This window comes from Propithecus coquereli, unplaced genomic scaffold (genome assembly GCF_000956105.1).
Source record: "Propithecus coquereli isolate 6110/MARCELLA unplaced genomic scaffold, Pcoq_1.0 Scaffold5, whole genome shotgun sequence".
In the NCBI taxonomy this organism is placed as follows: domain Eukaryota; kingdom Metazoa; phylum Chordata; class Mammalia; order Primates; family Indriidae; genus Propithecus; species Propithecus coquereli.
The window spans coordinates 10307123-10333762 of record NW_012150840.1 but is presented as its reverse complement, the minus strand read 5'-3'; the positions used below and the strand labels follow the sequence as shown (position 1 = coordinate 10333762).

The window sequence follows — 26640 nt, the reverse complement described above, 5'->3', positions numbered from 1 at the left end:
TGGCCATCGTATACTCCACCCTAGATACTCAAAATATAATAAAAACCTGCAAAGAAAGGTTTCTTCCCAACTGTTTATTTCCACCCACCTGTGCAGCATAGTGTAACCAGACAGACTTGGATTCAAATCCAGACTCTCCCCCGGGGCCCCTGAGCACTTTTCTTAAATTCTCTGTACCTCAGTTTGCTCATTCGTCAGTGGGAATAATAATGGGTCCCCTTTACAGGACAGTTGACAGAAATACATGGCAGAGTCTATGCAAAACGCCTAACATGGGACTTGATCCATACAACGTGCTCACCACACTCAATCTTTCTTTCCCCTAGGTAACTTCCTCCATCTGGAGTTATTCCACATAAACCTGAGAACATAAGCTAACACAGAAAGCAGAGGCAGATGATCTGAGGCCAGGCGGAAACCATGTGCTCCAGGCTAGGGAACGAGGTTCAAAGGGGTGAACGCTATGTGAGCAAAGAAAAAGAAATTTGGTCTCCAATTGCATCCTTTTGACTATTAATAATAACCAACGGCGTCCTGTCCTAGGGAGTGTTAGACCAAGAAACCTCTGCTGTCTCACTCCCGGATCCTCATTCACACCCAGTTGGAATTCTTTTGGACCCAAGAATCAATGAAAAACAAATTAAATGGCCAATATTCATGAAAATACAGACTTTTTTTTTTAAGTGTTTTAACTGCTCCTACCTCCTGGGGTACCCTTGGAAAATGCCCTGACATTTTCTGGAAACTTTTTACACAGCATAACTTAAAAATCTAAGATTGTTTTCCAATGGAAAATAGTTCTTCACAAAAATAAGTGACTGAACATTCATTAAAGATACAGTCACAATTTTGAAAAGCGTTTGCATAATTCCTCGCCAGAAATCACGCTTCCCCGATGCTACCCTCTGAAATAAAAGCCGTCTCCCTCCTCGGCCAAACTTTCCACCACCTAGACACCGCAGTGGGACCTTCGTAGGTCAGCACTGGATGTATCGGCCTGTAAAATCAAAGTGAAGTCCAGCAAAGGAAATGTATTTGCTTAGAGATGTTTGCCACAAAAAGGAAAGAGCTCAGCCAATTCCTGCTATCAGATACGGCGTGTGACATGTTCAGATCATAAGGCGATACTCCACACACTGAAGTAAAACACATAGCATAGAAAGCAAATATGCACTCTGAGCCAGGGCCACAGGAAACTCGCATATTTGTGATGAAATGCGGCTCGGTGCCATTACCAATAGACAATTATTCAGCACTTGATACGGTGCTAAGCCTTGGGAGTATAGAGACTTAAGACAGGTCCTGGTTTGCTGAGTTCTTCTGATGTCGTTGGAAATAAAAAGCCCCTGTCCTCAAGGGGTCCACCCATCGCTTAGTGGGGCAAAGAGATCGAGATACAGCAAACAAACCATCGATCCCCACAGAGGGCTGTGGCAGAGGTGAGTGTAAAGTCCTGTGGGGCAGAGGGGAAGAAGAGAGGGACATTTCAAAGAAGCAATCGAGAAAGTAGAATTCTCCCAAATAAATACTTCTCAAACACACACACACACACACACACACACACACGCCAATACTGAAGATTCAAAGGAAAGAGGGAAAGGAAGAGAAACAAAAAGAAAAATAACTCCCCTACACTGTTTTGAGCCCTGCCTGCCCCAAGCTCTAATTGTGCCTGGGGAGGGTACCACCATACACCAGAGTGGTCTCCGCGTCCAGCCTCTAGCGCTAGCAGGAAGAATAGCTGGAGAGCAGCACAGGGCCAGCATGGCACCCGTGGAACCCAAGGCACCGTCAGAATTAGAGAAGCATCCAAGACATACATATTTTTCAAAGAAACAGCACAGAGGCCAGATGAGGAGAGCAAGGAGGATGCCGAGGCCCAGGCCCTCACAGTCCCAGCCAGCGGGCTCCCAGAGGTCTAGCTGTGTTCCTTCCTCTTCCTCATCTAAACGCAGCCTGTCCTGTGGCCAGACTGTCCATGTTCCCTCTGCCCTCTAAAGCAGCAGCCACCAAGAAGATGCAGTGTGGCCTCATTCAAGGATGACAAACGTCAGGAAAGGGCACAGCCACAGGCTTCCCTACCTGCACTAGATAACTGTGCGATACCATAGGTCAGCTTTCGTATTTGAAATAAATGGACGTGCAGATTCAGTGGTTACTTTGGTTTTACTAATTGGATTTATACACACAAGAAATACATGTTCCTTTTAAGCAAGGAAAATGAAGATCTCTATAATACCACCCACAGAAATCTATCAATGTTTTGGCGTGTACTGTTTTTTTTCTATGCAGTCATTTACAAAATGGGACTCTACAATATAATGTTTTATAACCTACTTTTTTTTTTCATACTGAATCCATTGTGAACTTATTCATGTGAAAAACACACCATTTTTATAGATTTTGTATCATAGGTCTGTGCCATAACTTATTCACCTACTGCTATGGTCTGAATGTTTACGCCCCTCCAAAATTCCTATGCTGAAATTCCCACTCCTACTGTGATGATATTTGGAGGTAGGGCCCTTGGGAGGTGATTAAGTCACAGGGCAGAGCCCTCATGAATGGGATTAGTGCCCTTAAAAAGGAAGCCCGAGAGAGACCCCTCACCCTTTCTGACATGTGAGGTTAGACTGAGAAGATGGTTATCTAGGAGGAAGCGGGCCCTCGCCAGATACCAAATCTGCTGGCACCTTGATCCTGGACTTCCAGCCTTCAGAACTATGAGAAATAAATTTCTGTTGATTATAGGACACTCAATCTATGGTATTTTGTTATAGCAGCCCAAACAAACTAAGACATCTACTCCACTTAACTTCATTCTTAATTCTTCTCTTTTGTTTACTGAATGTCACCAAATGAGAGCCACACTACCCTTAGAGCCAAAAAATAGCAGTTGCCTTAAATTCTGGGCCCTTGCCTTTGTTCTCTCTACCCTTGGTTAATTACAAGATAAAATGGGACCTGAAAGTCTTCTCTTTTGTGTAGCTCCAAAGGGAGAACAAGGACCAATGAGTAGAAGACTCAAAAGGTAGAATTACATTTAATAGAGAAAGCGATCACTATGTATTAATATTTTAGCAAGAAAATAGATTATCAGTAGAGCAGTAAGAATGTCATAGAAAGAATTTCTTTGTCAGAGTAGAGGCAAAAAGATAATATCTAAGATTCCTTGTAGTAGATTTTAACTTTTATAAATAGACAGTGAAGTTAACTAATTTTTGTTATCAAAACAATCATACAATTCCACAATGATAAGACATTAACTGGCCTAGTACTGCTTCCTGTGGTTGTCAATTCCTGAGTTCTAAGGCCGTGCCTGCTCCACAAAACCCCTTGTGGCAGCCACCCAAAGTTAAAGCAGTTACGCCTCCCACTTTACCTCTGAGGAAACCAAGTCTCTGACAGCCTAAATGACGTGCACAAGGCCACAGCTAGCAGGTGGCAGAGCCAGCCTTTGAGCCACATGGGTCCAACTCCAGGGCCCCTGCTATTTCACTGTCTCTATTACCCCCCCTAGTCTCAAATATCCGAGCTTCACCTCTCCTGGGCATTTTCAGGACAGATCAGGGACCCCAGAAGTCAAATCTCTGAGAGCCTATAAGAAGGCGCTACCAATGAGGCAGAGGAATGCCAAGTGTCAAATCCCACAAGTGACCAGAAAAAAAAGAGTCATTGAAAGGTCTCCCCTCACAGGGCATGTGCTGTAGAAATCCACACTTTCAGAGACAGTGGCACTATCATGCAGACAAGTTACACAAATGTCAGCAAGAAACGGACACCACCAACAAGAGGATTCACACCCACACATGCTGGACAAGAACCTCCAGACAGAGGCAGCTGGTTTCCTCAGAAGTAGGAAGAAGTTCCACAAAGGTACATTTCTGACAAGGCTCCGTTTATAAGAGTGTAAGTATATTATACTGTATCTGTCAGAACTCTCTCTGTTGCAAATGACAGAAAATAAAATCAAGCTGACTTAAGCCAAAAAAGAAAGTTTATCAGCTATTTATTGATACAAAACAAAGCACCCCAAAGCTTAGTGGCTCATTTGCTGGCTTCACCTGGGCCCACCAATGCAGCTGTGTTCAGCTAGAGGGTCAATTAGGCTGGAAGTGCAGGATGGCCTCACTGACACAGTGGGCAGTCAGTGCCAGCAGGTGGCTAGGGCACTTCCCTGCAACATGGCCCCTCCTCCTCTAGTGGGTGAGACTGGCTTTCTTACAGGGTGGTCTCAGGGCAGAGGTCCATGAGGTCGAAAGGAGAAGCTGCCAGGCTCCTTGAGGCCTAGTCTCCAGAACTCATATATGGTTACTCCCACCACCTTCTATAAGTCAAAGCAAGTCACCAGGCCAGCCCAGATTCAAGAGGGTGGGAAACAGACCCCACCTGTTAACGAAAGGAACCACAAAGAAACTGTGCCCACACTTAATCCAGCACGGGAAGTTATTGACTCATATAAATGAGAGATTCAAGGAAACTTTAAGCATAACTGGATCCAGGTACTCACAATATACCACAAGAACCCTGTCTCTTGCCTCTCTCAGCTTTGTTGTGCTCTGTGTTGGCTTTATTCTGAGGTAAGCTTTGCCTTCATGGTGACCAAATGGCTGCCAGCCACTACAAGTCTACAGCTTTAGAGTGTACCAACCCCAGGGCCTCGACTGCCCAGTAGCTCCAACATTGGAATTGAATCCATGAGCCCAGCTTGGGTCACATGACCATCCCTGAACCAGTGGAGGGCAGACACTATCAAGCCCAGGTCATGCACTCACCCTAAAACTGGGAGGTGGGATCAGTCCACTTCAGTCATGGGGACTAGGAGTGAGGGAGGAGTGTTTCCCAAAGGAAAGTAGAGATTCTATGGCCCGAAAAGAGAGAATAGATGCTAGGCAGACCAAAACAACAGATGTTTTCTACAATAGGCTTCTCAAGATGAAGACGGCAAAGAGCCACCACAGAACTGCACGGAATCTCTTTCAACCAATGCTTCGTGGAACTCTGCCAGGTGACAAGTTCCAGTTTCCCAGCAGGGTGGTGTGTGCACCACTGAATAGCTTCTTGTGCGTTTGGAAAACAAAGACATGGGACAAAGCCTCTTGCGACATGCACTTGCACAGTTCTTCAGCCTGGTAAAAGACGTCCTTTCTCAGACATTTGTCAGACTGTTCCCTGAGATGCCCTACCCTTACAGGAATCAGGGTGCTTTGTCTTTTAGCTCAGGGATCCTATGCAAACACAACTTCCCCCTGGCCTCCCACAGCCCCGTCGTAGGCCAACTCATCAAATCTTGGAAGTAACTGGGCCAATGCTACATGAAGGCTGAGGGACTCCAGTGAAGATTTGTGCCATCGGTAAATTAGTAGCTCCCAGACCTCCTGAGATCATTCCATCCCCAACAATATGCACAGCATAACCTACAGAAATTAGGCCCTCCACAACAAGTAAATGAAGGAATGAGTCAAAGACTAAATAAATGAGTGAGAAAAGGAAGCAAAATGGTCCTCCTAATTACAGCTGTGCTTCAGGTCCAAAACCCTCAGGCCCTGAGGCAAAGATTGTCAGAGGAGCCAACGCACCTTAGCGATCCAACCAGCCCATCTCTTTGGAACCTCCTAGAGGGTCACTGATTTATACAGTAGCACTTCTCTTCGTCTTCCTGGGCATCGCCTGAGTATGGCAGAAGAAGCTGAGAAAAATCTTTCATACTAAATTTGATCACATAGTATAGCAGTTGCACGTGGCCCTTAAGATTTGGTTTTCCATGGAATTGGACATCCTTTTAGAACTGCAGCTGCCCAGGTAAGATTCTCAGTTTCATGACAGTATATGAACAGCTCCAACCCCAAAAGGAGATGCTCCTCTACTCTCAAAGATGAACATAACATCTGGGAGAGCAGAGGCCAGAGATTTCAAGAGGCTCTTTTTCTTCCAAGGGAGCTTGTCTTGGCATATGTGAGTAGCTACTGGCAAAAGCAAATGGAATTTGGAGTTGTTCATGTTATTTTAAGGCACAATTGCATAGGCTATAGGTTCCAGTCCTTGACTGATATATTTAATTCCCTTTTACTATTTTAGCCTAAAGAAGCAGTCTTAAACTGGAGTTTGCATAAGAATCACCTGCAGTACTTTTTAGAAATGCAGTTTCCTACACCCCGTAGCTTCTCAGCTGAGCTACAGACTGTACTTTAGGAATTACATTCTTTGAGAAATACATGTCTACAAAATGTAACAAGATTCTCAACTGCTGCGTGTCAGCACCTTGGAGAACGGGCCAAGATTTTGCTGTCAATATACAGTTAGAAGCTGGCGTGGCTAAAGGGTTCTGTGCTGGACCGGGCCATTGTGGCATGTGGCCATGAGCCTAATCAGCTGCGGCAGGCACCAGAATGGAGATACGTGCTACACTGTGACGCACCACTCACCTTGCTTCAGCACTGGGGACATCTGGTTATCAGCTTTTTCATAATTAACACAAGGGGAGAGCCTTTGGGTGTTGGGGATAGGCAAGAACATGTTTATTTTCTTGACACCTTCCATCACATTATTAAGTTATAAGAAAATACCCTGCTACCCAAAGTAAGCATCTCAGGTCAATGAACCTCTCTGAGCCTCAGTTTCCTCATCTGCAAATGGGGTAATAATAATGCCTTCCTCATAAGATTGTCATAATAATAAAATGGGTTAGTATGTGTAAAGGGCTTAGAAGAATACCTGGCACATTATAAAAGCCTGCTCTGTAAAGTCAGGAACTATCTCCTTCCTTGTTTTGTTCTGTTGTTCCCCAGTGCCTAGAACACTGGCTGGCACAAAGTAATAGCTCAACAAATATTTGTAGAAATTGTTGATTGGAATAGTAGTTCTATGCCAGGTTCTTTGCTAGGTGCTTCACCATGGAAAAATAAATGAAACATAGTCCCTACCCTCAGCCATATCCCCTAAGACTAGACAGTTGGGTGGCTGCTTCCCACACGGCTGGCTCTAGGAGGCCAGGCTGGTCCTCCCCCCTCTCTTCCTTGGCCTCTCTCCACACTGACAACCTTTTCAAAGCACAGCCACCTGCACAGAACTGGGAAGAAGTTTCCATGATCCGCCACTGAGTGCACTCTCTGTGTGAGTGTTTGGAGTGAATAAAAGTGGGTGTGGCAAGCACTTAAGAAGCTCGGAGGTCTCCACTCCATCCTAACTATAAGAAAAAGCTGAACAAACTGCAAATCAACAACTCTCCTTTCAGAGAGCAAACCACTGCCCCCAAAATTGGAGAGACAGTCAGATACACCAAATCACAACTTACCAGAGCAGAGACCTCCACAGGACTCCAGCGGAAAAACCTAAAGCGATACCTAAATCCAACCCATTTCGGTAGGAAAACCTAAACACTAACTGTCAACTTGCTGGTGGTCAGTATGGACAAGTCTGAGAGTTAAAAACTCCAGGGGGTCCTGGTCTCACAGGGACCTCCACACTTTTGTGAGTTTTACCTCCAGAAGCCCTCCCAGGTTCCCACAGTGAATATCGAAGAAAAATCCCCTTGTGCTTCCAGCAGCGGGAGGGGGAAAGTAGCCATTTTGAAGTACAACAGAGCATTCTCTTCTTCTTAACAAGGCCTGCCGGCAAGAGAAACTATCTTACCAGGGCCTAACTACCTGCGGGAAGGGATATACCCAACCCCAGCCCTCTCTAGCCATCCTGCCCCACCTGAGGCAGGGGAAAGACTGAGCACTGTGAAGTTCACAGTCCAGGGACACGGGACTGGGCTAAAGCCCAGGACCTAATGGCAGGACTACAGTGAGCCTCCCCTGCCCCACGCCTCGCCACACATTACTGAAGGCCTGTGTGCCACGGCTCCTTGCACCCAGGGTGCAAGGGTTCTGTGCTGGACCAGGCCATTGTGGCATGTGGCCATGAGCCTAATCAGCTGCGGCAGGCACCAGAATGGAGATACGTGCTACACTGTGACGCACCACTCACCTTGCTTCAGCACTGGGGACATCTGGTTATCAGCTTTTTCATAATTAACACAAGGGGAGAGCCTTTGGGTGTTGGGGATAGGCAAGTTGAACGTCCACTGTTCAACAAAAACTACAAGGCATATTAAAAGGCAAAACACACAGTTTGAAGAGACAGAGCAAGCATCAGAACCAGACTCATATATGGCAGAAATGTTGGAATTATCAGGTCAGGAATCCTCTAAAACTATGATTAATATGCTAAGGGATCTAATGAAACAAGTAGACAACATGCAGGAATAGATGGTAATATAAGCAGAGAAATGGAAATTCAAAGAAGAATCACAAAGAAATGAAAGAGATCAAAAACACAATCACACACTTTCAGGAGGCCAAGGTGAGAAGGTCACCTGAACCCAAGAGTTCAAGGCTGAGTGAGCTATGTTTATGCCACTGCACTCCAGCCTGGGCAACAGAGCAAGACCTTGTCTAAATAACTAAATAACTAACTAAAGAAATAAATAATTTTGGAGCCCATTGAATAAGACTAATCCTCTAATTTGTATATTTTTTTAAAAAAACACCGTAACAGAAATATGAAGACTGTCTTTGATGGGCCCGTTAGCAGGCTGGACATGACAGAGGAAAGAATCTCTGAGCTTGAGGATATGACAATACAATTTCCAAAACTGACAATACAATTTCCAATACAATTTCCAATTTCCAAAATAGAAAAAAGATTGGAGAAAAAACAAAAAGAACAGACTATCCAAGAACTTTGGGACAACCACAAAAGGTATAACATATGTATAATGGGAATACAGGAAAGGAGAAAGAAGAGGAGAGGAGAGCCAATGTCTGGCCTGCGGGCCACCTACCACCGGCTCATCAACAAAGTGGAGCTGATGCTGCCTGAGAAACTGAGGCCATTGTACAGCCACCCAGCAGGCCCCAAAAAAGTTTTTCTCAGGGCCCCAATTATGAAATGGGGGTTGGCGTGTGCTGGATTGGCTGATGTGGACAGATCTGCAGAAAAACTCAGCACAGCTCAATCTGCTATTTTGATGGCTACAGAGTTTATTTGGTCAAGATATTCACTTGTAATTATTCCAAAAAATTAGAGTCTGTTTGCTGTTAATTTCTTTGTGGGGGAAGCAGAAGCCTCTCAGTTTTTTCTAATTTGGAGATATAACCAAGAACTAAAAGCTAGAGCAAATAGGTAAAAGAGTTCCTGATCACCTGAACATCCTAGACATGAACATAACCGCTGGGACCAGTTTAGCATTTGATTATCGACAAGGCAATGTTAACTGTGCTGACATTTAGAGGGCACAAAAAAAAAATCTAATGGTAACTGGTAGCTAGTGCTTGATTGAAAGGAAAAATAAACTTTTAATAACAGTCTCTCTTTGCATATGACTTAAGGAACTTATATATAGATATAATAACATTTTTTCTAACATTTGTCCATAATAAATCATACTTGCTCATTAAAAAAAAAAAGCCAGACAGCAAACATTGAAACCACTGTAGCCATTTGCCATGATAAGAAAGGCTTGACTTGCGATAAAACAGACATCACAAAAGGCAGAAGGGGGAGACATAAAGGGACTGCAGGTTTGGTACCTCTACTGAGCCACTGAATGAAACCACTCCGGAAAGCCACTGCATTAATTTGCTAGGGTGCCATAACAAAATACCACAGACTGGCTGGCTTAAAACACAGAAATTTATTTTCTCACAGTTTTGGAGGATGGCAGTCCAAGATCAAGTACTGGCAGGGCTGGTGTCCTCCGAGGCCTTATCCCTTGTCTTGCAGATGGCCACCCTCTTGCTGCCTCTTCACAGGGCTCTCACGCCCCTGGTGTCCCTCCGTGTGTCCCGATCTCTCCTTCTTATAAGGACACCAGTCAGACTGAATTAGGGCCCTCCCTAACAGCCTCATTTAACTTAATCACCTCTTTAAAAGGTCTACCTCCAAATACAGTCACATTCTGAGGTTCTGGGGGTTAAGGCTTCAGCACATAAATTTGGGAGGGACACACAATTCAGCCCATAACATCTGTCTTATCTGTGCCTTCTGTTGCTTGAGCCAATGAATCCCCTTTATTGTGTAAGCCAGTCCAAAATCTGTTTCTTGTAATATAAAGTCTCAACTGATATAAACATACCAAAGATCACACACAAAGCTCACCTACACACCTGTACACTTTAAAGACTCCCAAGAGGCACTAAAGAGTAAAACAGCTCCCTATGTTCTTACCACTCCCACCAGAAACCAAGGTGGCTCCCCTTCCAAGGCACCATCCACCAACCAAGAACTCAGGGCAGAGTTTCCCTCTTAAAGCTCAGCAGTCACACGCAGCCTTCTCATAGAGAGACCACTGAGAAAGGAATGTTGGCACCAACGCCTCCTTCTGTACCCCTCCATGGCAACGCCAGAGACAAGGAAGATAATGGCAATGCCACTCAAAAGTTAGAAGCCCTTTACAGTACAACCTGTTACTTGTTTAAAAATCAGTGAATTAACAGGCCCAGCAACGATCATCAATGGGTGCTAATATCGAATTTGTTACATACCTCCCGATGGAAGTACGCACCAACTCCCATGAAATATACATGCCAAAAAATATATATCAAACCTATACCTGATCAAGCCTATAGACCTAACTAGCATTTTACAAGAAATGTAAAGGATAGAGGAACATGTTACAAAACACAACAGAAATGCAAGTAGCAAAACCTAGTGTGGAAACCCTTGAATGATCTGTTAATTCAACAAATAAATTACAAAGCAAAAAGAGGGTAACGGGAAAACCCATAGATTAAAAGAGACTTAGGAGACAGCTCAATCAATTGCAATCTGTGAACCTTATTCAAACAACCTTGATTCAAACAAACAGAAAAGCATATTTAAGAGATAATCAGGGAGATCTGAATGTTGATTATTTGAGGGTACTGTATTAGGGAATTATTGCTAATATTCTTTGGTTGTGATATGGTATTGTGGTTAGCTTTTGTTAATGAATGCTAGTCTTTTAGAGATACATATGAAAATATTTACAAATGATAAGATACAATGTCAGTTTTGCTTCAAAATAATCCGAGTGGGAGGTGGGGGGGGGGATGACTAGGGAGATGGGTAGAAGAAACAAGATTAGCCATGAGTGGTTCATTGCTGAGGGTGGGTGAGAGTTCCATGGGAATCTATTATACTAGTCTCTCTTTTTCGTATGTATATTTGGAAGTTTTCATAATAAAAAGAAATTTAATGACTGGAAAGGGCCCAAAGATGAAGGAGAGTCTAAATTCTTTGCCAAAGCCCTAGTGCCAATTCCAGTATCTCCTATTTACCAAGTAACATTTTTTACATAAATTTCCCCAATTACTTTCACAGAATACTTCCAGTTGACACATCTTTCCAAATGTTACTGAGAATTTCTAAAATGCAGAACAAGCATTCTCTCCAAAGGGTCACATCAAGAAGTTTAGCTCACAGAAAATGCCATATGAACTCATGGCGAACACTAATGCTGACTTGTGTGCCATGTATTTGTGGCTGCTGATGCAACCCAAGTCTCTAGAAACTTATTCACCCTCATTTCTGTGATTTCTATAGTAGGGGAAGGCCTTTCTCAGCCTGACACCAAAGATAGAAACCATAATGATAGATTAGCTACGTAAAGATGTGAAATTTTAGTGGACTGCAGCCATTGTCTTTTTATATAACATACTGAGAAACGCATTGCCAGACATGACAGAAAAACAGATTAATACCTTTAGTATTTCAAAAACAAAAGACTATCACCCCTATTTTTTAAATTAGCAAAAACTTTGGGCAGATAATTCACAAAAGAAAAGGAACTAACGTAGGATTGCCAGATACCATACAGAATACCCAATTACATTTCAATTTCAGATAAACAAGAAATAATGTTTTATTTGGATCATACTTACACATACATACATACACACTTACATATACTTACACATACAAACAACAAACGTTATTTGTTGTTTATTTGAAATTCATATTTACCTGAGTATCTTTTGTTTTTATTTTCCAACTCTTGAAAACTTAAATGAATGGCCAAGAACTTTGAGAAAATGATGAACCTCATTTCTGACCACGCAGAGAGAGCAAGTACAATAGAAGAGCAGAGGCCTGGGACGTGCAGAGAGGAGCAGCAACACGGCCCACACAGGCGGGGAGGAGGAACAGCAGCCGGCCAGGAACCGGGACCTGAGCTCAGGGGAGGAGGCATGGCCTCATGGCCTCAGGATGAATGGCCTCAGGGTCTCAGGAGGGAAGGTGGGAGGTGACCATCGGATTCGGGATGGGGCTGCAAATTTGCAAATGAATAGCATGCTCAGCATCACTTAGCAGACAACCCTTTACAGAAACATCACTTTTATTATTTGTTCCTAAAACCTATTTGTGATCTATCTAAATGCATTTTAATCTTTTATGAAAAGCTTTATTATGTATTACTTAATATATACAAAAACGAATTTAAAAATTCATGTAGTCACCACCCAATTTAAAAACAAAAACCACTACCCATTCAATCCAAGCCTTCTGTGTCCAATGCATCCCTCTCCCACCCTGCCCACACCTATTTTTTTTTTTTTTTTTTTTTTAGTCATACAAAACTGTGTTTAGTCCTACAAAAAAAATATAAGCTGTGTGTTGCTCTCCCTGGCTTTTATGGGAGGACTGCAGGCCTCCTCTCAACAGTGGTTTGCAGCCTGGGGGTAGGAGATGGTGCTGGGTGAAAAAGGAGAATGAGGAGGCCCTGACTGGGAGGTCCATGTCCATCAGGGTTAGAGGTGGGTGAGGGGCAAGGGGCCACCAGAGAGAGGAGGGTTGAACCTAGTGGGAGAACCTGGAGGTAAGTAGGGGATATTGGGTGGGAGCAGCTCCCCCTGGAGGCTAGGGTCACTCTGAGGGAGGGAACAGGGTGAGGGGACCTCTGGTTTATAATGGGAAGAGCCATAGCTGTGGGCAGGTAGGCTGTTGGGTGGTTGGGTGGTCTGTACCCAAAGCCTCTGCTCACTTGGGTGGTCCCTGCCGGCCAGGCTGCCTCTTCCCCAGCTAAAGTGGGGAGCCCCGGTGTCTGAGCTCTTGGCCTTCAACCACTAACTTGAGCTTCATACAGTATTTATCATTGCCCTTAATTTTCTCATACATCTTTTACATCTAAACAATGTATAGTTTTTGCATGCTTTCAACCTTTATCTAAATAGTAACATGATGTATGTAATCTTCTGCAATTTGTCTTTTTCACTCCACATTTTAATTATGAAATTGATCCATAATGAGGATAGCTTCAGTCATTTTCAGTGCTGTGCAGTAATCTGTAATTTGTATATAATAATTTATTTTTCTATTCTTCTGTTGGTGGGCATTTAGCTAGTTTCCAATGCTTTACAACTACCAAAAAAATGTTGCCGTGAACATCTTTGAATATGTCTCTGTAGGGTATTACCAGAGCAGAATTACAAGGTCAAAGAGTGTGTGCAACTTCAATTGTAATTCTACAAACCAATTGTACTAATTTATGTTCCCACCAGCAGCAATAAATACATTTTTTACAGTTATGTCCTGCTGAGGTTAATTGAAAACTCTCCTTTAAAGCAGATTGAGCTCAAAGCATGCTGAAAATGAGCAGGAGACCTGGTACTAGCCCTAAAAGTTAGCCCAACATGAACAGAGGCCACTTTTGTCAGATGTAGACCAAATCCAAGGGTGACTGGGGGCTCAGGCTGGACTGAGATAGGTTCGGGGGTGTCTTTAAATCATACATGTTTTAATCTTTATTATTTTCCTCTAAGATTAAAAGATGTTCATTGCAAACAAAATCATTTTAATAATTACTAAAATGCATCTCACAGAAAGTGAACATTCCCATGATAATCACCATTAACAGTATTACATATAATCCACCCAATGTTTCTATTTGTAAATCAACTTTTTCTTTTTTTTTGCACAAACGGGATCATATATTTTGGCTTGCATTTTACTTCTTTTTACTGTCCAATATATCTTTACAAGGAAAGAAACCATCTACCTTTATTGAAAATTCTATTATTCAATAAACATTTACTGAGCACCTGCTCTTGGGCAGGACAGAGTCTATAAAGAAAATTAAGCGACTTCACCATTAAGAGGTTCTCACCTAAAAGGAAAGAAACTAACAGATGCAGGTCAAATAATGGTCCCCATTTATCAAGCACTTTCTGTGACATAGGCACTGTGCTAGACCCTTAATGAATGTGGTAAACACAATATGCCCCCTACAAAGATGTCCATGTCCTAATTCTAATAATGCTATATTACATGGCAAGGAGGATTAAGGTTGCTAATCAGCCAACCTTAGAATAGGGAGATTAGTCTGGATTACCTGGGTGGGCCCAATGTAATCACAAGGGTCCTTAAATGGGAAAGAGGGAGGCAGAGTTGTCACAACCAAAGAGATGGCACAGAAAGATTTGACCAGCCATTGCTGGCTTTGAAGGTGGACGAGGCCATGAACCAAGGAAAGCGGGCAGCTCCTGGAAGATGGGAAAGGCAAGAAAATGGATTCTCTCCTAGAGCCTCCAGAAAGGAACTCAACCCTGCCAGTGTTTTAGCCCATTAAGGCCAGTGTCAGATTTCTGATCTTCAGAAATGTGGGTTATTTAAGCCACAAGTTTGTGGTAATTTGTCACAGCAGTAATAGGAAGTATTAATAATATAATGAACATTGTCCATCCTTCCCACCAACCTGGAACAGAGATGCTGTTCCAGCATCTCTGATACATCCCTCCATTGGACGTATCGGGAAACTGAGGACCCACGAGGTTAAATTACTTAGCCCAGGCGCCCAGTGGCAGAGCCAGACTCACACCTGAGTCTGGCTGCCTCCTAGCCTGTGCTGAGGCTGCCCTTGGTTGGCCAGAACACAAGGCATATGGGGACACAGGCTGTCATAGGAGCAAGCAAAGAATTCTTTGCTTACGGGGAGCTGAAAGATTTCTGCCTGAGACCAGTCTGGGAGGACCGTGTGGAGGTAGCATTCAAACCTTCTGAATGATGGGCAGGATTTTGACAGACAAATGAGAAGAGAGGGAGAGTCAGGAAATGCAAAGTAGTTCAGTGCAGCTGAAGTCTGCGGCACATGGGGGTCTCCAGCAGGGGATAAGGGTGGGCACGCTGAGCACAGACCAGTGCTATCCGTTATCATAGCCACTAGCCACACGAGGCTAGCAAATGTAAATTTTAATTAATTAAAATCAAATTAAATTAAAAATTCAGGTCTTCAGTTTTACTAACTACATTTCAAGTATTCATAGCTACATGTGGCTAATACTGGGCAGTGTGGGTATGTAACATTTCCACCCTTGTGGAAAGTTCTATTAGACAATGCCACTGATGAAAGGAAGTCATTGGCATCATAGTGTTTGAGCTGGTCGGTGGCACTGTGTACCTGAAGTAGTGATTCATGTCCTTTTATCTTAACACCCCCATCTCACTCTTTTATTACCTACTTGTGTGTCCTCTCCCCAAGGGCTTGGCAGAATTGTGCAAGAACAGAGGTACAATAAACATCTAAATAAATTATTTTAGACTCCCAGCACTGTCTTCGAGATACATATCTAGTCCTAAAAATAAACCATTCTGGGAAATAGGTCCAGTCTTTCTCTACTGTCAATACTTAAAAAAGAAAAAATCAGCCCTTATCTTATAGAATCCAACCAACACTGTGGTGTAAAATGGTTTTTAAAGAAGAAGGGCATAGTTGCTCACATCTGTAGAGAATTTGTCAGGTTTCAAAGCACCTGACACATTACCTCACGGAACCTTGCTCAGCCCTGGTCCTCCCTGATGGTGGGAGAGACTCTACTGAGACAAGTACTGCCTTCCCTGCTTTGTAGAAGCTGCCCCACTCTGGCTCAACAAAGGGAGGCTGGAATCAACCAAGGCGATGTCAGGAAGTACATGGAGCTCCACACTCGACAAGCTTTTATGGTGGCCAAAGATGCTTTGTGATCTAGCAACTGAGCTCAGAATGATATCTGATGCAAACAAAAACCCAACCAATTGCTATAATGAGCTATGTTGTTTTGGGGTCTTTATGGGGACAGTTGGAAGTGTTCATGGAGATCCAATTCTCCTAGCCCCTCAGTGACTCACGACTCAGCAGAGCACACACTATACAATGCTAACCCTGTTTGGCAGCCTCACAAGCGGCTCTGATCAATTTCTCATCAGCAGCTCAACCTTTGTCCTCTTCCAAACACGGAAGGAGGGGGCCCTCCACACCGGCATCCCCCACGACTAGCAGCAATGCCAGAACTTGGCTGCTGAAACAATAAATCTCTATGTGGTCCAGGGAGAAAGGGTGCCCTGTACCTGCTAAGCAGGGCCATGCACCCCAGCCCCTGGAAAGGAGGGTGAGGGGAGGCGGTGGGAATGAAGACAGGCATCAAACTAGAAACAGGCCTCCCCCTCCCCCAGTCACTACCTCCACCCTGCACTGGCAAACAAGGCCTCTGACCCGCATCAACTAGTGAACATTACTGCTCCGCAGGGTTAAGGAGTCAGACACACAGAGTTGATCCCCCCTGAGCAGGGGGAGGGAAGATTGCCTACTGCCAGCTCAGCTTTGCAAATGAGCCCTTAGGCAGCTGATGTAGGTATTTATGCCAGGGCCTGTGCCTGTTCTGGGTCTAACTAGCCAATAATTGAAACAAAAGCCACAACCACTCCCCAGTGAGGAATTTTAGATAGGGCCACGTGCACATCTGGAAAGGGGGAGGAGGAAGCAGAAGGGAGTGCGAAAGAAGTCCTTTACTCTGGCAATTTTTTTTTTTTTTTGACCTCAGGTGCAAAGACTTGAATTAATCATAATCTTTGGTTCATGACACACTCAACATTGGTTTATGCAGGGCCCACTTTTTTCTTTTTCTTTTTTAGAGACAGGGTCTCATTCTGTTGCCCAGGCTGAAGTGCAGTGACCCAATCATAGCTCACTGCAGCCCCTAAGTCCTGGGCTCAACAAGTGATCCTCCTGCCTCAGCCTTCTGAGTAGCTGGGACTACAAGCATGTGCCCCCAGCCCTGGCTAATGTTTTTATTTTTTTGTGGAGATGGGGTCTCACTATGTTGCCCAGGCTGATCTTGAACTCCTGGCCTCAAGCAATACTCCCGCCTTAGCCACCCAAAGTGCTAGGATTATAGGCATGAGCCACCGTGCCCAGCTACTTTTATTTTTTATTTAATCAACTCCTAGAGCTGGAACGCATTCTACTAAGTGAGATATCCCAAGAATGGAAAGACAAGCACCACATGTACTCACCATCAAATTGGTGTTAACTGATGAACACATAAGTGCACATATAAGAATAACATCTACTGGATGTTGGGCAGGGGGGAGGAGGAAGGGGGAAGGGGGGAAGAGGGAGGAGGGGACGGGTATATGCATACACAAAGAGTGCAACACACACCACCCGAAGAATGGACATATTTGAAACTCGGACTTAGGGGGGGAGGGGGGGCAAGGGCAACATACATAACCTAAACATCTATACCCCCATAATATGCTGAAATTAAAAAAAAAAATAATGGACAGATATCTTCAAACCTATCCTCCTCCTCCCCCAAAAAGGTAAAGTATTGATACCAACTTACACCAACCACATGGTCCCCACACCAATCTATCCCCCTCCCCACCCTAACTTCACCCTAACCTCACTTTGAATCTGTGTCCATCAATACTTTGCTTTGCTTTTCATATGGTTTTATTGTAGCTATATGTATTCCTAAAAAGGTTTTTTTAATTTTGGTTGTTTATAAGTTTATAAAAGATGTCATCCTGCATCTTTGTACATTTTTTTCACTTAATATCATATTGTCAAGATTCACCCATATTTTTGCATGTCATTATTGTTCATTTGTCTGGGCTGAGTATAATTTTCCACTGTGTGAATACATCACAGTCTGCCCTCCCACTGATTGGTCATTGGACTCTTCCCAGGCTGTGGGATTATGAGCACAGTTGCACATGTCTCCTGCTGGACATGAGTTCCTCTTGGGCATACACACCTAGGAGTGGAATTGCTGGGCCATGAGAAATGTGAATATTCAACGTCAGGAGATAATGAGATAGTATCAAGGTCTTTTCCATTTTGATTGCATTTCCTAGAGATTCTTAAGATGATTGTTTTCTCTTCCTATCCTCCTCAATTTTGTTTCTTTAAATTTCACATGTCAATTCTAACAAAATGTTTAAATCAGGTTCTTGGTCTAACATCTGAATAGCATTTCAGCTAAATCCCCTCATATGTTAAAGAAGGGTTCTTATCAGGCACACAGACAATAAGAGCATCAAAGCAGACATGAGGACCTATCCTGGTGCAGACACGGGGGCAGGCTAGTCAAATGGAAGGGAATAGTTCAGAAGCTGCTTCACTTTTGGCAAATACAAGATACAAAAAGAGGTTGGTGTGGAGCTAAAGCCAGTTTCCCTATTCAAGATTGTTTGTTCAGTCTCTCTTCCCCCAACCTTCCCATAACCACCACACACACTTATTTGTAAACAAAGAACAAAAGCCTAAAAATGGAAAAAACAATTTGTAAGTAATCAATTTCAGGTTTAAATGAGAGCAGGAGACCCAGGTTGGACATCACTATACTGTCCAATTCGTTTCAATAAATATTTACAGAATGCTTTACAATGTGATAAGCACACCGATGAATGAGAGATTATTCTGCCCTCAGGTGGCTTGCAAGTTGTTCATTTAACAAGACAGAATCATGCATGAAGTGTGAAGGGGCAACTTAGTGCTAAGAAGATGAAGATGCTGGCCTGATATTAAGATGCTCACTGCAGAAGGATTAGTAGAAGTTAGAACACAAGTGCACCAGATACAGAAGTTGTTCAAAGGAGAGAGTGATCAATTCTAGCCAAAAGAGTGTTCTGCAAAAAAGTTCCTAGAGAGTAATGTTGGAGCTGGGTTTTGAAGGATGAATCAAGTAATCAAGAGGAGAGAGAACAACTAAAAAATATACCTAAAACAATTAAATCAATTTTGGATTGAAGAAGACACAAATTAATGGAAAGATATCCCATGTTCATGGATTAGAAGAATAAATAGTGTTAAAATGTCTATACTACCCAAAGCTACCCAAGACGTCAAAACCACAGGTAACAAAAGCAAAAATAGACAAATAGAATTACATCAAACTAAAAAGCTTCTTCCCAGCAGAAGAAATAATCAACAGAGTGAAGAGACACCTAAAGAATAAGAGAACACATTCACAAACTGTATATTTGATAAGGGGTTAGTTATCTGAAATACATAGGGGTTAACATCCAAAATACAAACAATTCAATAGCAAAAAAACAACCCAATGAAAAAATGGGCAAAAGACCTGAATAGGCATTTCTCAAAAGAAGATATACAAATGGCAACGGGTATATAAAAAACGCTCAACATCACTAGTCACCAGGGAAATACAAATCAAAACCACAATGAGATTATCACCTCACTCCAACTAAAATGGCTATTATCAAAAAGATAAAAAATAACAAGTGCTGGCAAGGATGTGGAGAAAAGGGAATCCTTACACACTGTTGGTGGAAATGTAAATTAGTACAGTCATTACGGAAAATAATATGCAGGTTTCTCAAAAAATTAAAAATAGAACTATCTTATGACCCAGCAATCTCACTACTGGGTATTTATTCAAAGGAAATGAAATCAGTATGTCAAAGAGATATCTGTACTCCCATGTTTATTGCGGCATTATTTACAATAGCGAAGATATGGAAGCAATCTAAATGTCCATCAATGGATGAACAGATAAAGCAAATGTGTTATATATACACAATGGAATACTATTCATGCATAAAAAAAAATGAAATCCTGTCGTTTGCAACAGCATAGATGAACCTGGAGGACATTACGTTAAGTGAAATAAGCCAGGCATAGAAAGACAAATACCACGTGATCTCACACATATGTGGAATCTAAAAAAATTGATTTCATAGAAGTAGAGAGTAGAATAGTAGTTACCAGAGGTTGGGGAGGAGAGGGAGAAGTAGGAGATATTGGTTAAAAGATACATAATTACAGTTTGATAGGAATCTATTACACAGCAAGGTGACAATAGTTAACGACAAGTGATCACATTCTTAAAAAGTGCAAAGAGAGCAGACGTTAAGTTCTCTCATTACAAAAATGATAACTCTGTGAGGTAATGCAATTGTTCATTACCTAGATGTAACCATTCCACAATGTATATATACTTCAAAACGACATGTTGTATACAATAAATACATACGTTATCTCTCAAATTAAAAAAATAAAATAAAAAAGAAACCAATTGCTGACTCAGACCTCTTGACCTTCCCATTTTATTATATTTCTCAAACTTCCTAAATCTAGTTCCTGCCTCCAGTCATGCTAAAGCACCAAGAAAGTGCAACCCTTGGATCACTGTTAAACGTGCATCATCTGCATTTATTTGTTCATTCCAAACACGGACAGAGTAAATCTCCGTCAGGTGCCTGGCCCAGTGCTGAGCTCTGGGGACACACTGATGACAAGATGAGCACAGTCCCTGCCCTCACCCAGCTCCCTGTCTCCAAAGCAGGCAGAGAATTAAACAAAGACAGGCAGTTGACTTGCCTGACCATAGACCAGACTCCATCAGCCTGGGAAAGCCCCTCCCCCATCCCATCCTCCCCTGAAACATTTTCAGTAAATTGTGCAGGATTAAAGAAATGGCTGCCTCCACAGTAATTAAAAGAGTCCTGACCAGCGTCCCAGATAGCCGAGCAGCTGCTCAGAGCTGAGAGACCCCAAAATCAGGTGCTTCCTACATAATAGCCTCCAATCTGATACTTGATAGCCGCTGGTTTCCAGAGTCAAACAAACGTCAGGAATTTTATGAAGGAAGGCAGGAAGCAAGTAAGGGGGCAAGGACTGGGGTCTAGGCCTCGGAGGAGCTCAATTAGTGAGCCAGATAAAGTTAAACCGAAAGGGCGTGCTCTTGGTTTCCTAGAAAGCCAGCTGGAAAAGATGCCAATCCTTAAGCCTCTGTCACTCAAAAGATTAACAGAAGAGACCTAGGAGTTCCCAAGGGATACTGCAACAAGCCAGATGTTTCTGCTCCTCCTGTGATGCCGCCACTCTCAACCACAGCCACCCTTCCGGGCTACCAAGAAGCTGTAGAAGAGAACTGGAGTCTTTGGGGATAGGCTGAAATTCAAATGTCACCCTTTAGCGATACGAACACCAAAAAATATTAAGAATACTTTCTCTACAGACTGGCCTGATGTATCCGGAGTCTTTGGTGATAGGCTGAAATTCAAATGTCACCCTTTAGCGATACGAACACCAAAAAATATTAAGAATACTTTCTCTACAGACTGGCCCGATGTATCCGGGCTCTCTGTTTTCTCATGGAGCCATCTCTTCCTTTAACAGGGACGGCATCACTAGCTGGATGGACACTCCCCGCAGCTGTGTGGTTATGTGGAAAGCACACACCCTTTAAATCCATATAAACAGGGATTTCATTCCCTGAGCTACATACGCACCATGAGGGATTCAAGTAAGTCACTTAGCCTTCCTCGTCTACAGAACGGTATTTAAAAGACCCACCTTCTTGTTCTTGTTCGATAAGAGATCAGGTAATGTGCCCAGCCCAAATGTTCATAAGTGGTAGCTCCTATTGCTGCATATAACTGCAACCAGGTAACCACATGCTAAGACAACACCTTTCCCTTGGTACTTTTTAAGCATGTGTGTGTGTGTGTGTGTGTGTTTGAGAAAGAGAGAGAGAAAGAGAAAAAAAAAGAGAGAGGGAGAGAGAAATTGAAGCAGCTGGGACACACACCAGCCTATTTACAGTTTTTGCGTATGTTCCATCACTTCTATCAAATTAATAAACTAGAGAAACTGGAGGGATCCTAACCAAGGTCCCCTGTTTTCCCCTAAAGTGCCTAGCTTTCCCCTAAAAGTTGCTTCCTCTGATTTCAGGAGGCAGGGAAGGAGAGCCATATGGCTTGAGATGCTAGACATGCCCAGCAGCAAATGAGCCCCCCACCATTTGTCTCAGGGCCTCTCTCCTTTCGACCCTCATGTGGGCGGGCATCCAGATTTCAGTCGGGGTGCTCTGGTCTGCGTCTCTGTCTTGACTGTTCCTAATTATTGGAGGGAACGCATGGTTCGCCTGACCTCAGAGTTTAAGAGCTCCGAGTCCTAATATCAAACCAAGCAGCTTCATTTAAAAGGCATCCTCATCTGCATCCATAAAAGTAACTCCCGGAGCCCTTACTTGCCCCAGCTTTGGGAATGCCTGCTGTCGAGGATTTATGGCACGCCCTGGATCTAATCTGCCACACTTTAACTGCTGCTGTTGCACATCTGGTCATAAAAGCAAGGGCCGGCCCAACACGGGGACAAACACTTTTCTTTCCTAAGTGGCTGCAAATCTGATCTCACAGTGATAGCAGGGCTCAGATGTAATCAGCCCAGCATCTGGGCAGGCATTAAGGCTCCTCAAGTATTGCAAAGTTTTTCCTCCACACATGGCAGCTGTAGTGATGATTCTCCTGTAGCAAAAGCTATGAACAAGGAACCTGCAGTCTGAACAGGTGGTAATGGGGCTGGGCTGAAGGATATCCAGGAAAGGAAGCACAAGTTGGTTGCGGAGCTAACCTTGTTTTCACAAAGATCCCAGCTCTTTTCACGTGGTCTCTCGCGCTGCCAGTTGAGGCAAGCAGCTATCCTGAAAGGCAACCGCTCTGACATAAACTGATGCTTGGCCAGAGATTGCCTTGATTAAGTTTGGTCAAACGAACCACTAGGTGGTTTAATAGTACATTTTTTTAAGGCAGTGAAATTCTTTATTGGACCAACTGGGGTGGGGGGAGCAATAATTTAGACCAGAAATGAACACACTGCTGTCGGTTCCAGGAGATTTTACAATGCCCTGGACAGCCTGTCCTGTACACAGAATTGGCACGTTTCATGTCGTTCAGAAACTCCAATCAGACCAAGGTTCAACAAGTAATTCAACCTTCCAGCATCGATCCCAGGGGAAGAGACCCCTGAACACCGTACAGCTCTTCCCCACCACTTCACCACGGCCCCCCACCCCTGCCCCTTCTCCAGGGCCTGCCCGGCAGGAGGGGGCATTAAAATTATCTGCTGTGGGTTTACGAGCAGTGATCGCTTTTTAAAACAACAACAACACAAGGTCCTTGTGTGGCTCCCGGGTAACCTAAAACTCTCCGAGCAGAGCTGCGCACCGCCGTCCCCCGCCCCCGCCTGCCAAGAACGCCAGTGCGCCGGAGCGGGCGCAGTGAGAGACCACAGGAAAGCTCCACTCCGGCGGAGAGCGAGCTTCTCCCGGACGCAGGAGGCACCTCCGAGGGTCTTGGAGCAAATGCCATGGGAGAAGAGATTGGGAAAGAAAATCCACCGGTGACAGTTCGGGAGGGTGGGGTAGGTGCAGTGAGAAAGGATGGGTGGCGCCGATGGGAGAAAAAAATATTTCAGGAACTTCGCCAAGAAGCCCGCAGGCGACCGGGTAGTAGGCAGAGGACAACAAGATCTGACACTTCCCTTCCCCCTCCTCCTGCCCCGGGGGATGAGGGCAAAGCCACCTCGCCTCCCTCCGCAGGTGGGCGCACAGCTGGGGGCGCACTTACCCTGGGGCCCGTGGTGCGGTGGCCGTGAGCCGGGGACAGCTGCACCAACACCAGCAGCAAGTGGGGCGTGAGCAGGCGGGCGCAGCGCGCGGGCAGCATGGTGCCAGCCGGGCCGGGCAGCCGGCAGCGGGCAGGGGTCGCGGGCTCCGCCGGGCGCACACTGCGCCTGCCTGCCGTCCTTCCTTCTTCGCTCGGCGGCCCTCGCGGCGGCGGCGAGCAGGCAGCGGTCCTGCGGCGCGGGCTCGCGGAGGCTGCGATCAGAGGACGCGGTCATGAACCGCGCAGGAGGGCGGCTGGGGCGCGAGCGTGTGCTCTGCGCGCGGCGCTCGCTCCGCTCGGCAGGGCCGCGGCCGCAGCAGGTTGGACACCAGAGCCCGGGCCATGGGAATTCCCGTTATAAACCCCCGGGAGGGGCGGGGCGGAGCCCGGCGGGACTGATTGACGGGCCGAGAGGCCTGTAGCAGCCGACCCTCTGGCAGGTGAAAGCCAATGGGAGAGGGGCAAGAGGGGCGGCTTGTGGTCAACCCCCCGCCGAGGAGCTCTTGGCAGGGTGCTTCAGGAGAGACCGGTAACTCTCTTGGCCCTCCTGTCCGCGGAAGGCTTAGAGAGCTCCAGCAGCCTTAAACCCTCCAGAATGCTCACCTGGCTGATAATAACGTCCTAAGCATGTACAGTTCTTAGCTCAAGTACCAAGTTGCCCCAACAGCTCCATAAAGTAGGCCCATTTTTCAGATGGGAATGCTATGGCACAAAAGCACTGAGAAATCCACCTCCCCGCTGCATCGACACCAAGAGCAACTGGGAAGTCGCCAGGTGACCCGCACAGAGTGGGCTGTGACCAGCATTGGCGGCGGGGAATAGGAGCATTCATTTCTTTTAAAGAAACTCCCTGGGGGCGACACCTTGAGTCCCACAGCACCTGTGCCAGGAAAGTCTCGAGGGGACATGGCGAAGCATGTGTTAGGCGGGGCCTGCTGGGGAGGGCACCCCGTGTGTATGGGAATGGCTACTGGTGGCCCTGTGGTCCTTGTGATCCGGGATTGGAGCCCAGACATCCTGGCTCCCCGCTCTGACCCAGAGGGCAAGGGACAGCCTCTCTGTGGCATAGCAGCCCTGGGAGAGGCAGTCAGAGGGGCCCTCGTACCCAGGTGGGGAAGAAGGAGGAAAAAGTATTGACGGGGAGAAGGCAGTCTGTGGGTGCGGAGATCTCAGAGATGGGTCAGAGGAGGGAGCGATCTCTTCTGCGTGCCCAACCCATTTGGAGAGGACAGCTCAGCAAAGGGTCCAGTCAGATGTTGGAGGGGTCTGGCCAGGGCTGTCCCCAGAGGGCCGTCTTGGGCATGGTCACAGCTGCATCGAGCAGCTCCTCGACAGAGCAAGGTGCTCCACTGCATTCAGCCCAAGAGACCCATGGTTATCTTCTTAGTGGCGCCCAGCCTTTAGTGCTTACTTCCATTGGTGTAGGCTACTCACTTTATGGGGAGGAATTCTTTTCTCCAACCAGATTGTAAGTGCCAGCGCTTAACTCTTCCTCCCTGTCTGGCCTGAGAGGTCCTGACAAAGATTAGCTCTGCTCCCTGGGGCTTCCCACCTGACTCCTGCATTCGGTTTTGCCCACTCCCCATGCTGGCTCCATTCAGCCTCCACCCTGCGGCCAGTCATCCTTCTAAATAACAAACCTAAATGCACCACTTCCTGCTTAAAACGCTTCACCTCTCCCCAGCGCCCTTAGACAAAAAACCCTGGACTGCATGCTGGAATGGTAACAAAGTACTTGTGCTTCTCCAAACGCAAATGGAAAACGTCTCTAAAAGAATTGTCTCTTTTCCCCTACTGGGAGTTATTGCTGTGGTCAGACTCTCTTCAGCTAGACAGCAGGGGTTCAAATCCTGGGTCTGCCACCTAGTGGCATAACCGTGAACAAGTCATTTGACTTGTCAGAAGTCCAGTTCCCCCGCTCTGTAAAATGGGGATAAAAATAGTATCCTCACTATGGGCTGTTGTCAGGATTAAAGAAGAAGGATTACGTAAAGCTCTTAAAATGGTTAAATTAGAAATATCACAATCCAGCATTTTAAGAGGGTAGGACAAATACCTCATCTCATTTTATCCTCCAAATGATCCTGTGAAACAGGTAGGTCAGACATCCCTATTTTAGAGGCAGGTAAATGGATGCTCCATGAGACTGTGGCTTGCCTGGCCTCATTTGGCTGATAAATGACGGAGCTGAGATGCAAGGCTGTGTTTCCGGCATCTAATTGTGCTCCTGTCACGTGAAGACTGCCATGTCCAGCCTCAAATGCCAATGGGTTGGACGTTCCCTGTGCACCAATGCGGGATTTCTTCAGTGGCCTAACAAGGCACCTGAGACTAGTGAGCTTCGCTGAGCTTCAGGGGAAGAGGGTGTAAACAGCAGGGGTCAGCCCTTTCTGGAAACAGCCCTTGTGATTTGGCATCCTGGGAATTCACCCAGCTGGACTTGTGACACTTGTCCAGTGCTCTGCCTCCTGCAGCACTTACATCAATTTCCATGTGCCCTCCGAAGTGTTCACCCACCAAGGGAGGTTTTTCCTGACTCTACCACCGGGCTACATGCATCCATCAAGCTGGTCAACTTCTTCGTGTTGCTGAAGTTATTGAGAAATCTGCTGGAATGAGTAAATATGCTTGAAATGGCCCCAGTATCTGGCAGCACAAAGCGCCCAGGGAAAAAGCACTGCAATAGTCCTTTCCATCCCAGCACCGAATGCTGCTTTCCTGCCAGAAGGCTTCTTTCCAAGTGGTCATTGGTCCAAAAGTCTACATTATTCTAGATTTCAATCATGTAGCTTAGTTTAAAATATGAGCGACTGCTTTCCAGTTACTTCGCTCAGCAAGTATTTGCTTTCCCTCTGGTTGGCATGTGAGGCCTGTCGTAACCATGGCCATCGTTCAAATGATGCATTTTCTTCTCCCAACTCCTCCGAAGCCCAGAGAAGATTAGAA

The 26640-nt window shown here is 45.1% G+C and overlaps 1 protein-coding gene and 1 pseudogene across 3 annotated transcripts in view; one reads left to right on the top strand and one right to left on the bottom strand.

Moving 5' to 3' along the window:
• Nucleotides 1-24053, bottom strand: part of SMOC1 (SPARC related modular calcium binding 1) — a 149077-nt gene extending 125024 nt beyond the window's left edge. For all 3 annotated transcript variants that reach the window (XM_012656229.1, XM_012656227.1, XM_012656228.1), the window contains exon 1: nucleotides 23656-24053. In XM_012656229.1, the coding sequence (XP_012511683.1) occupies nucleotides 23656-23754 (99 nt within the window). In that variant the 5' untranslated portion in view covers nucleotides 23755-24053. The remainder of the gene's footprint in view (nucleotides 1-23655) is intronic.
• Nucleotides 8804-9172, top strand: LOC105819714 (annotated as a pseudogene).
• Nucleotides 24054-26640: the final 2587 nt, after the last annotated feature.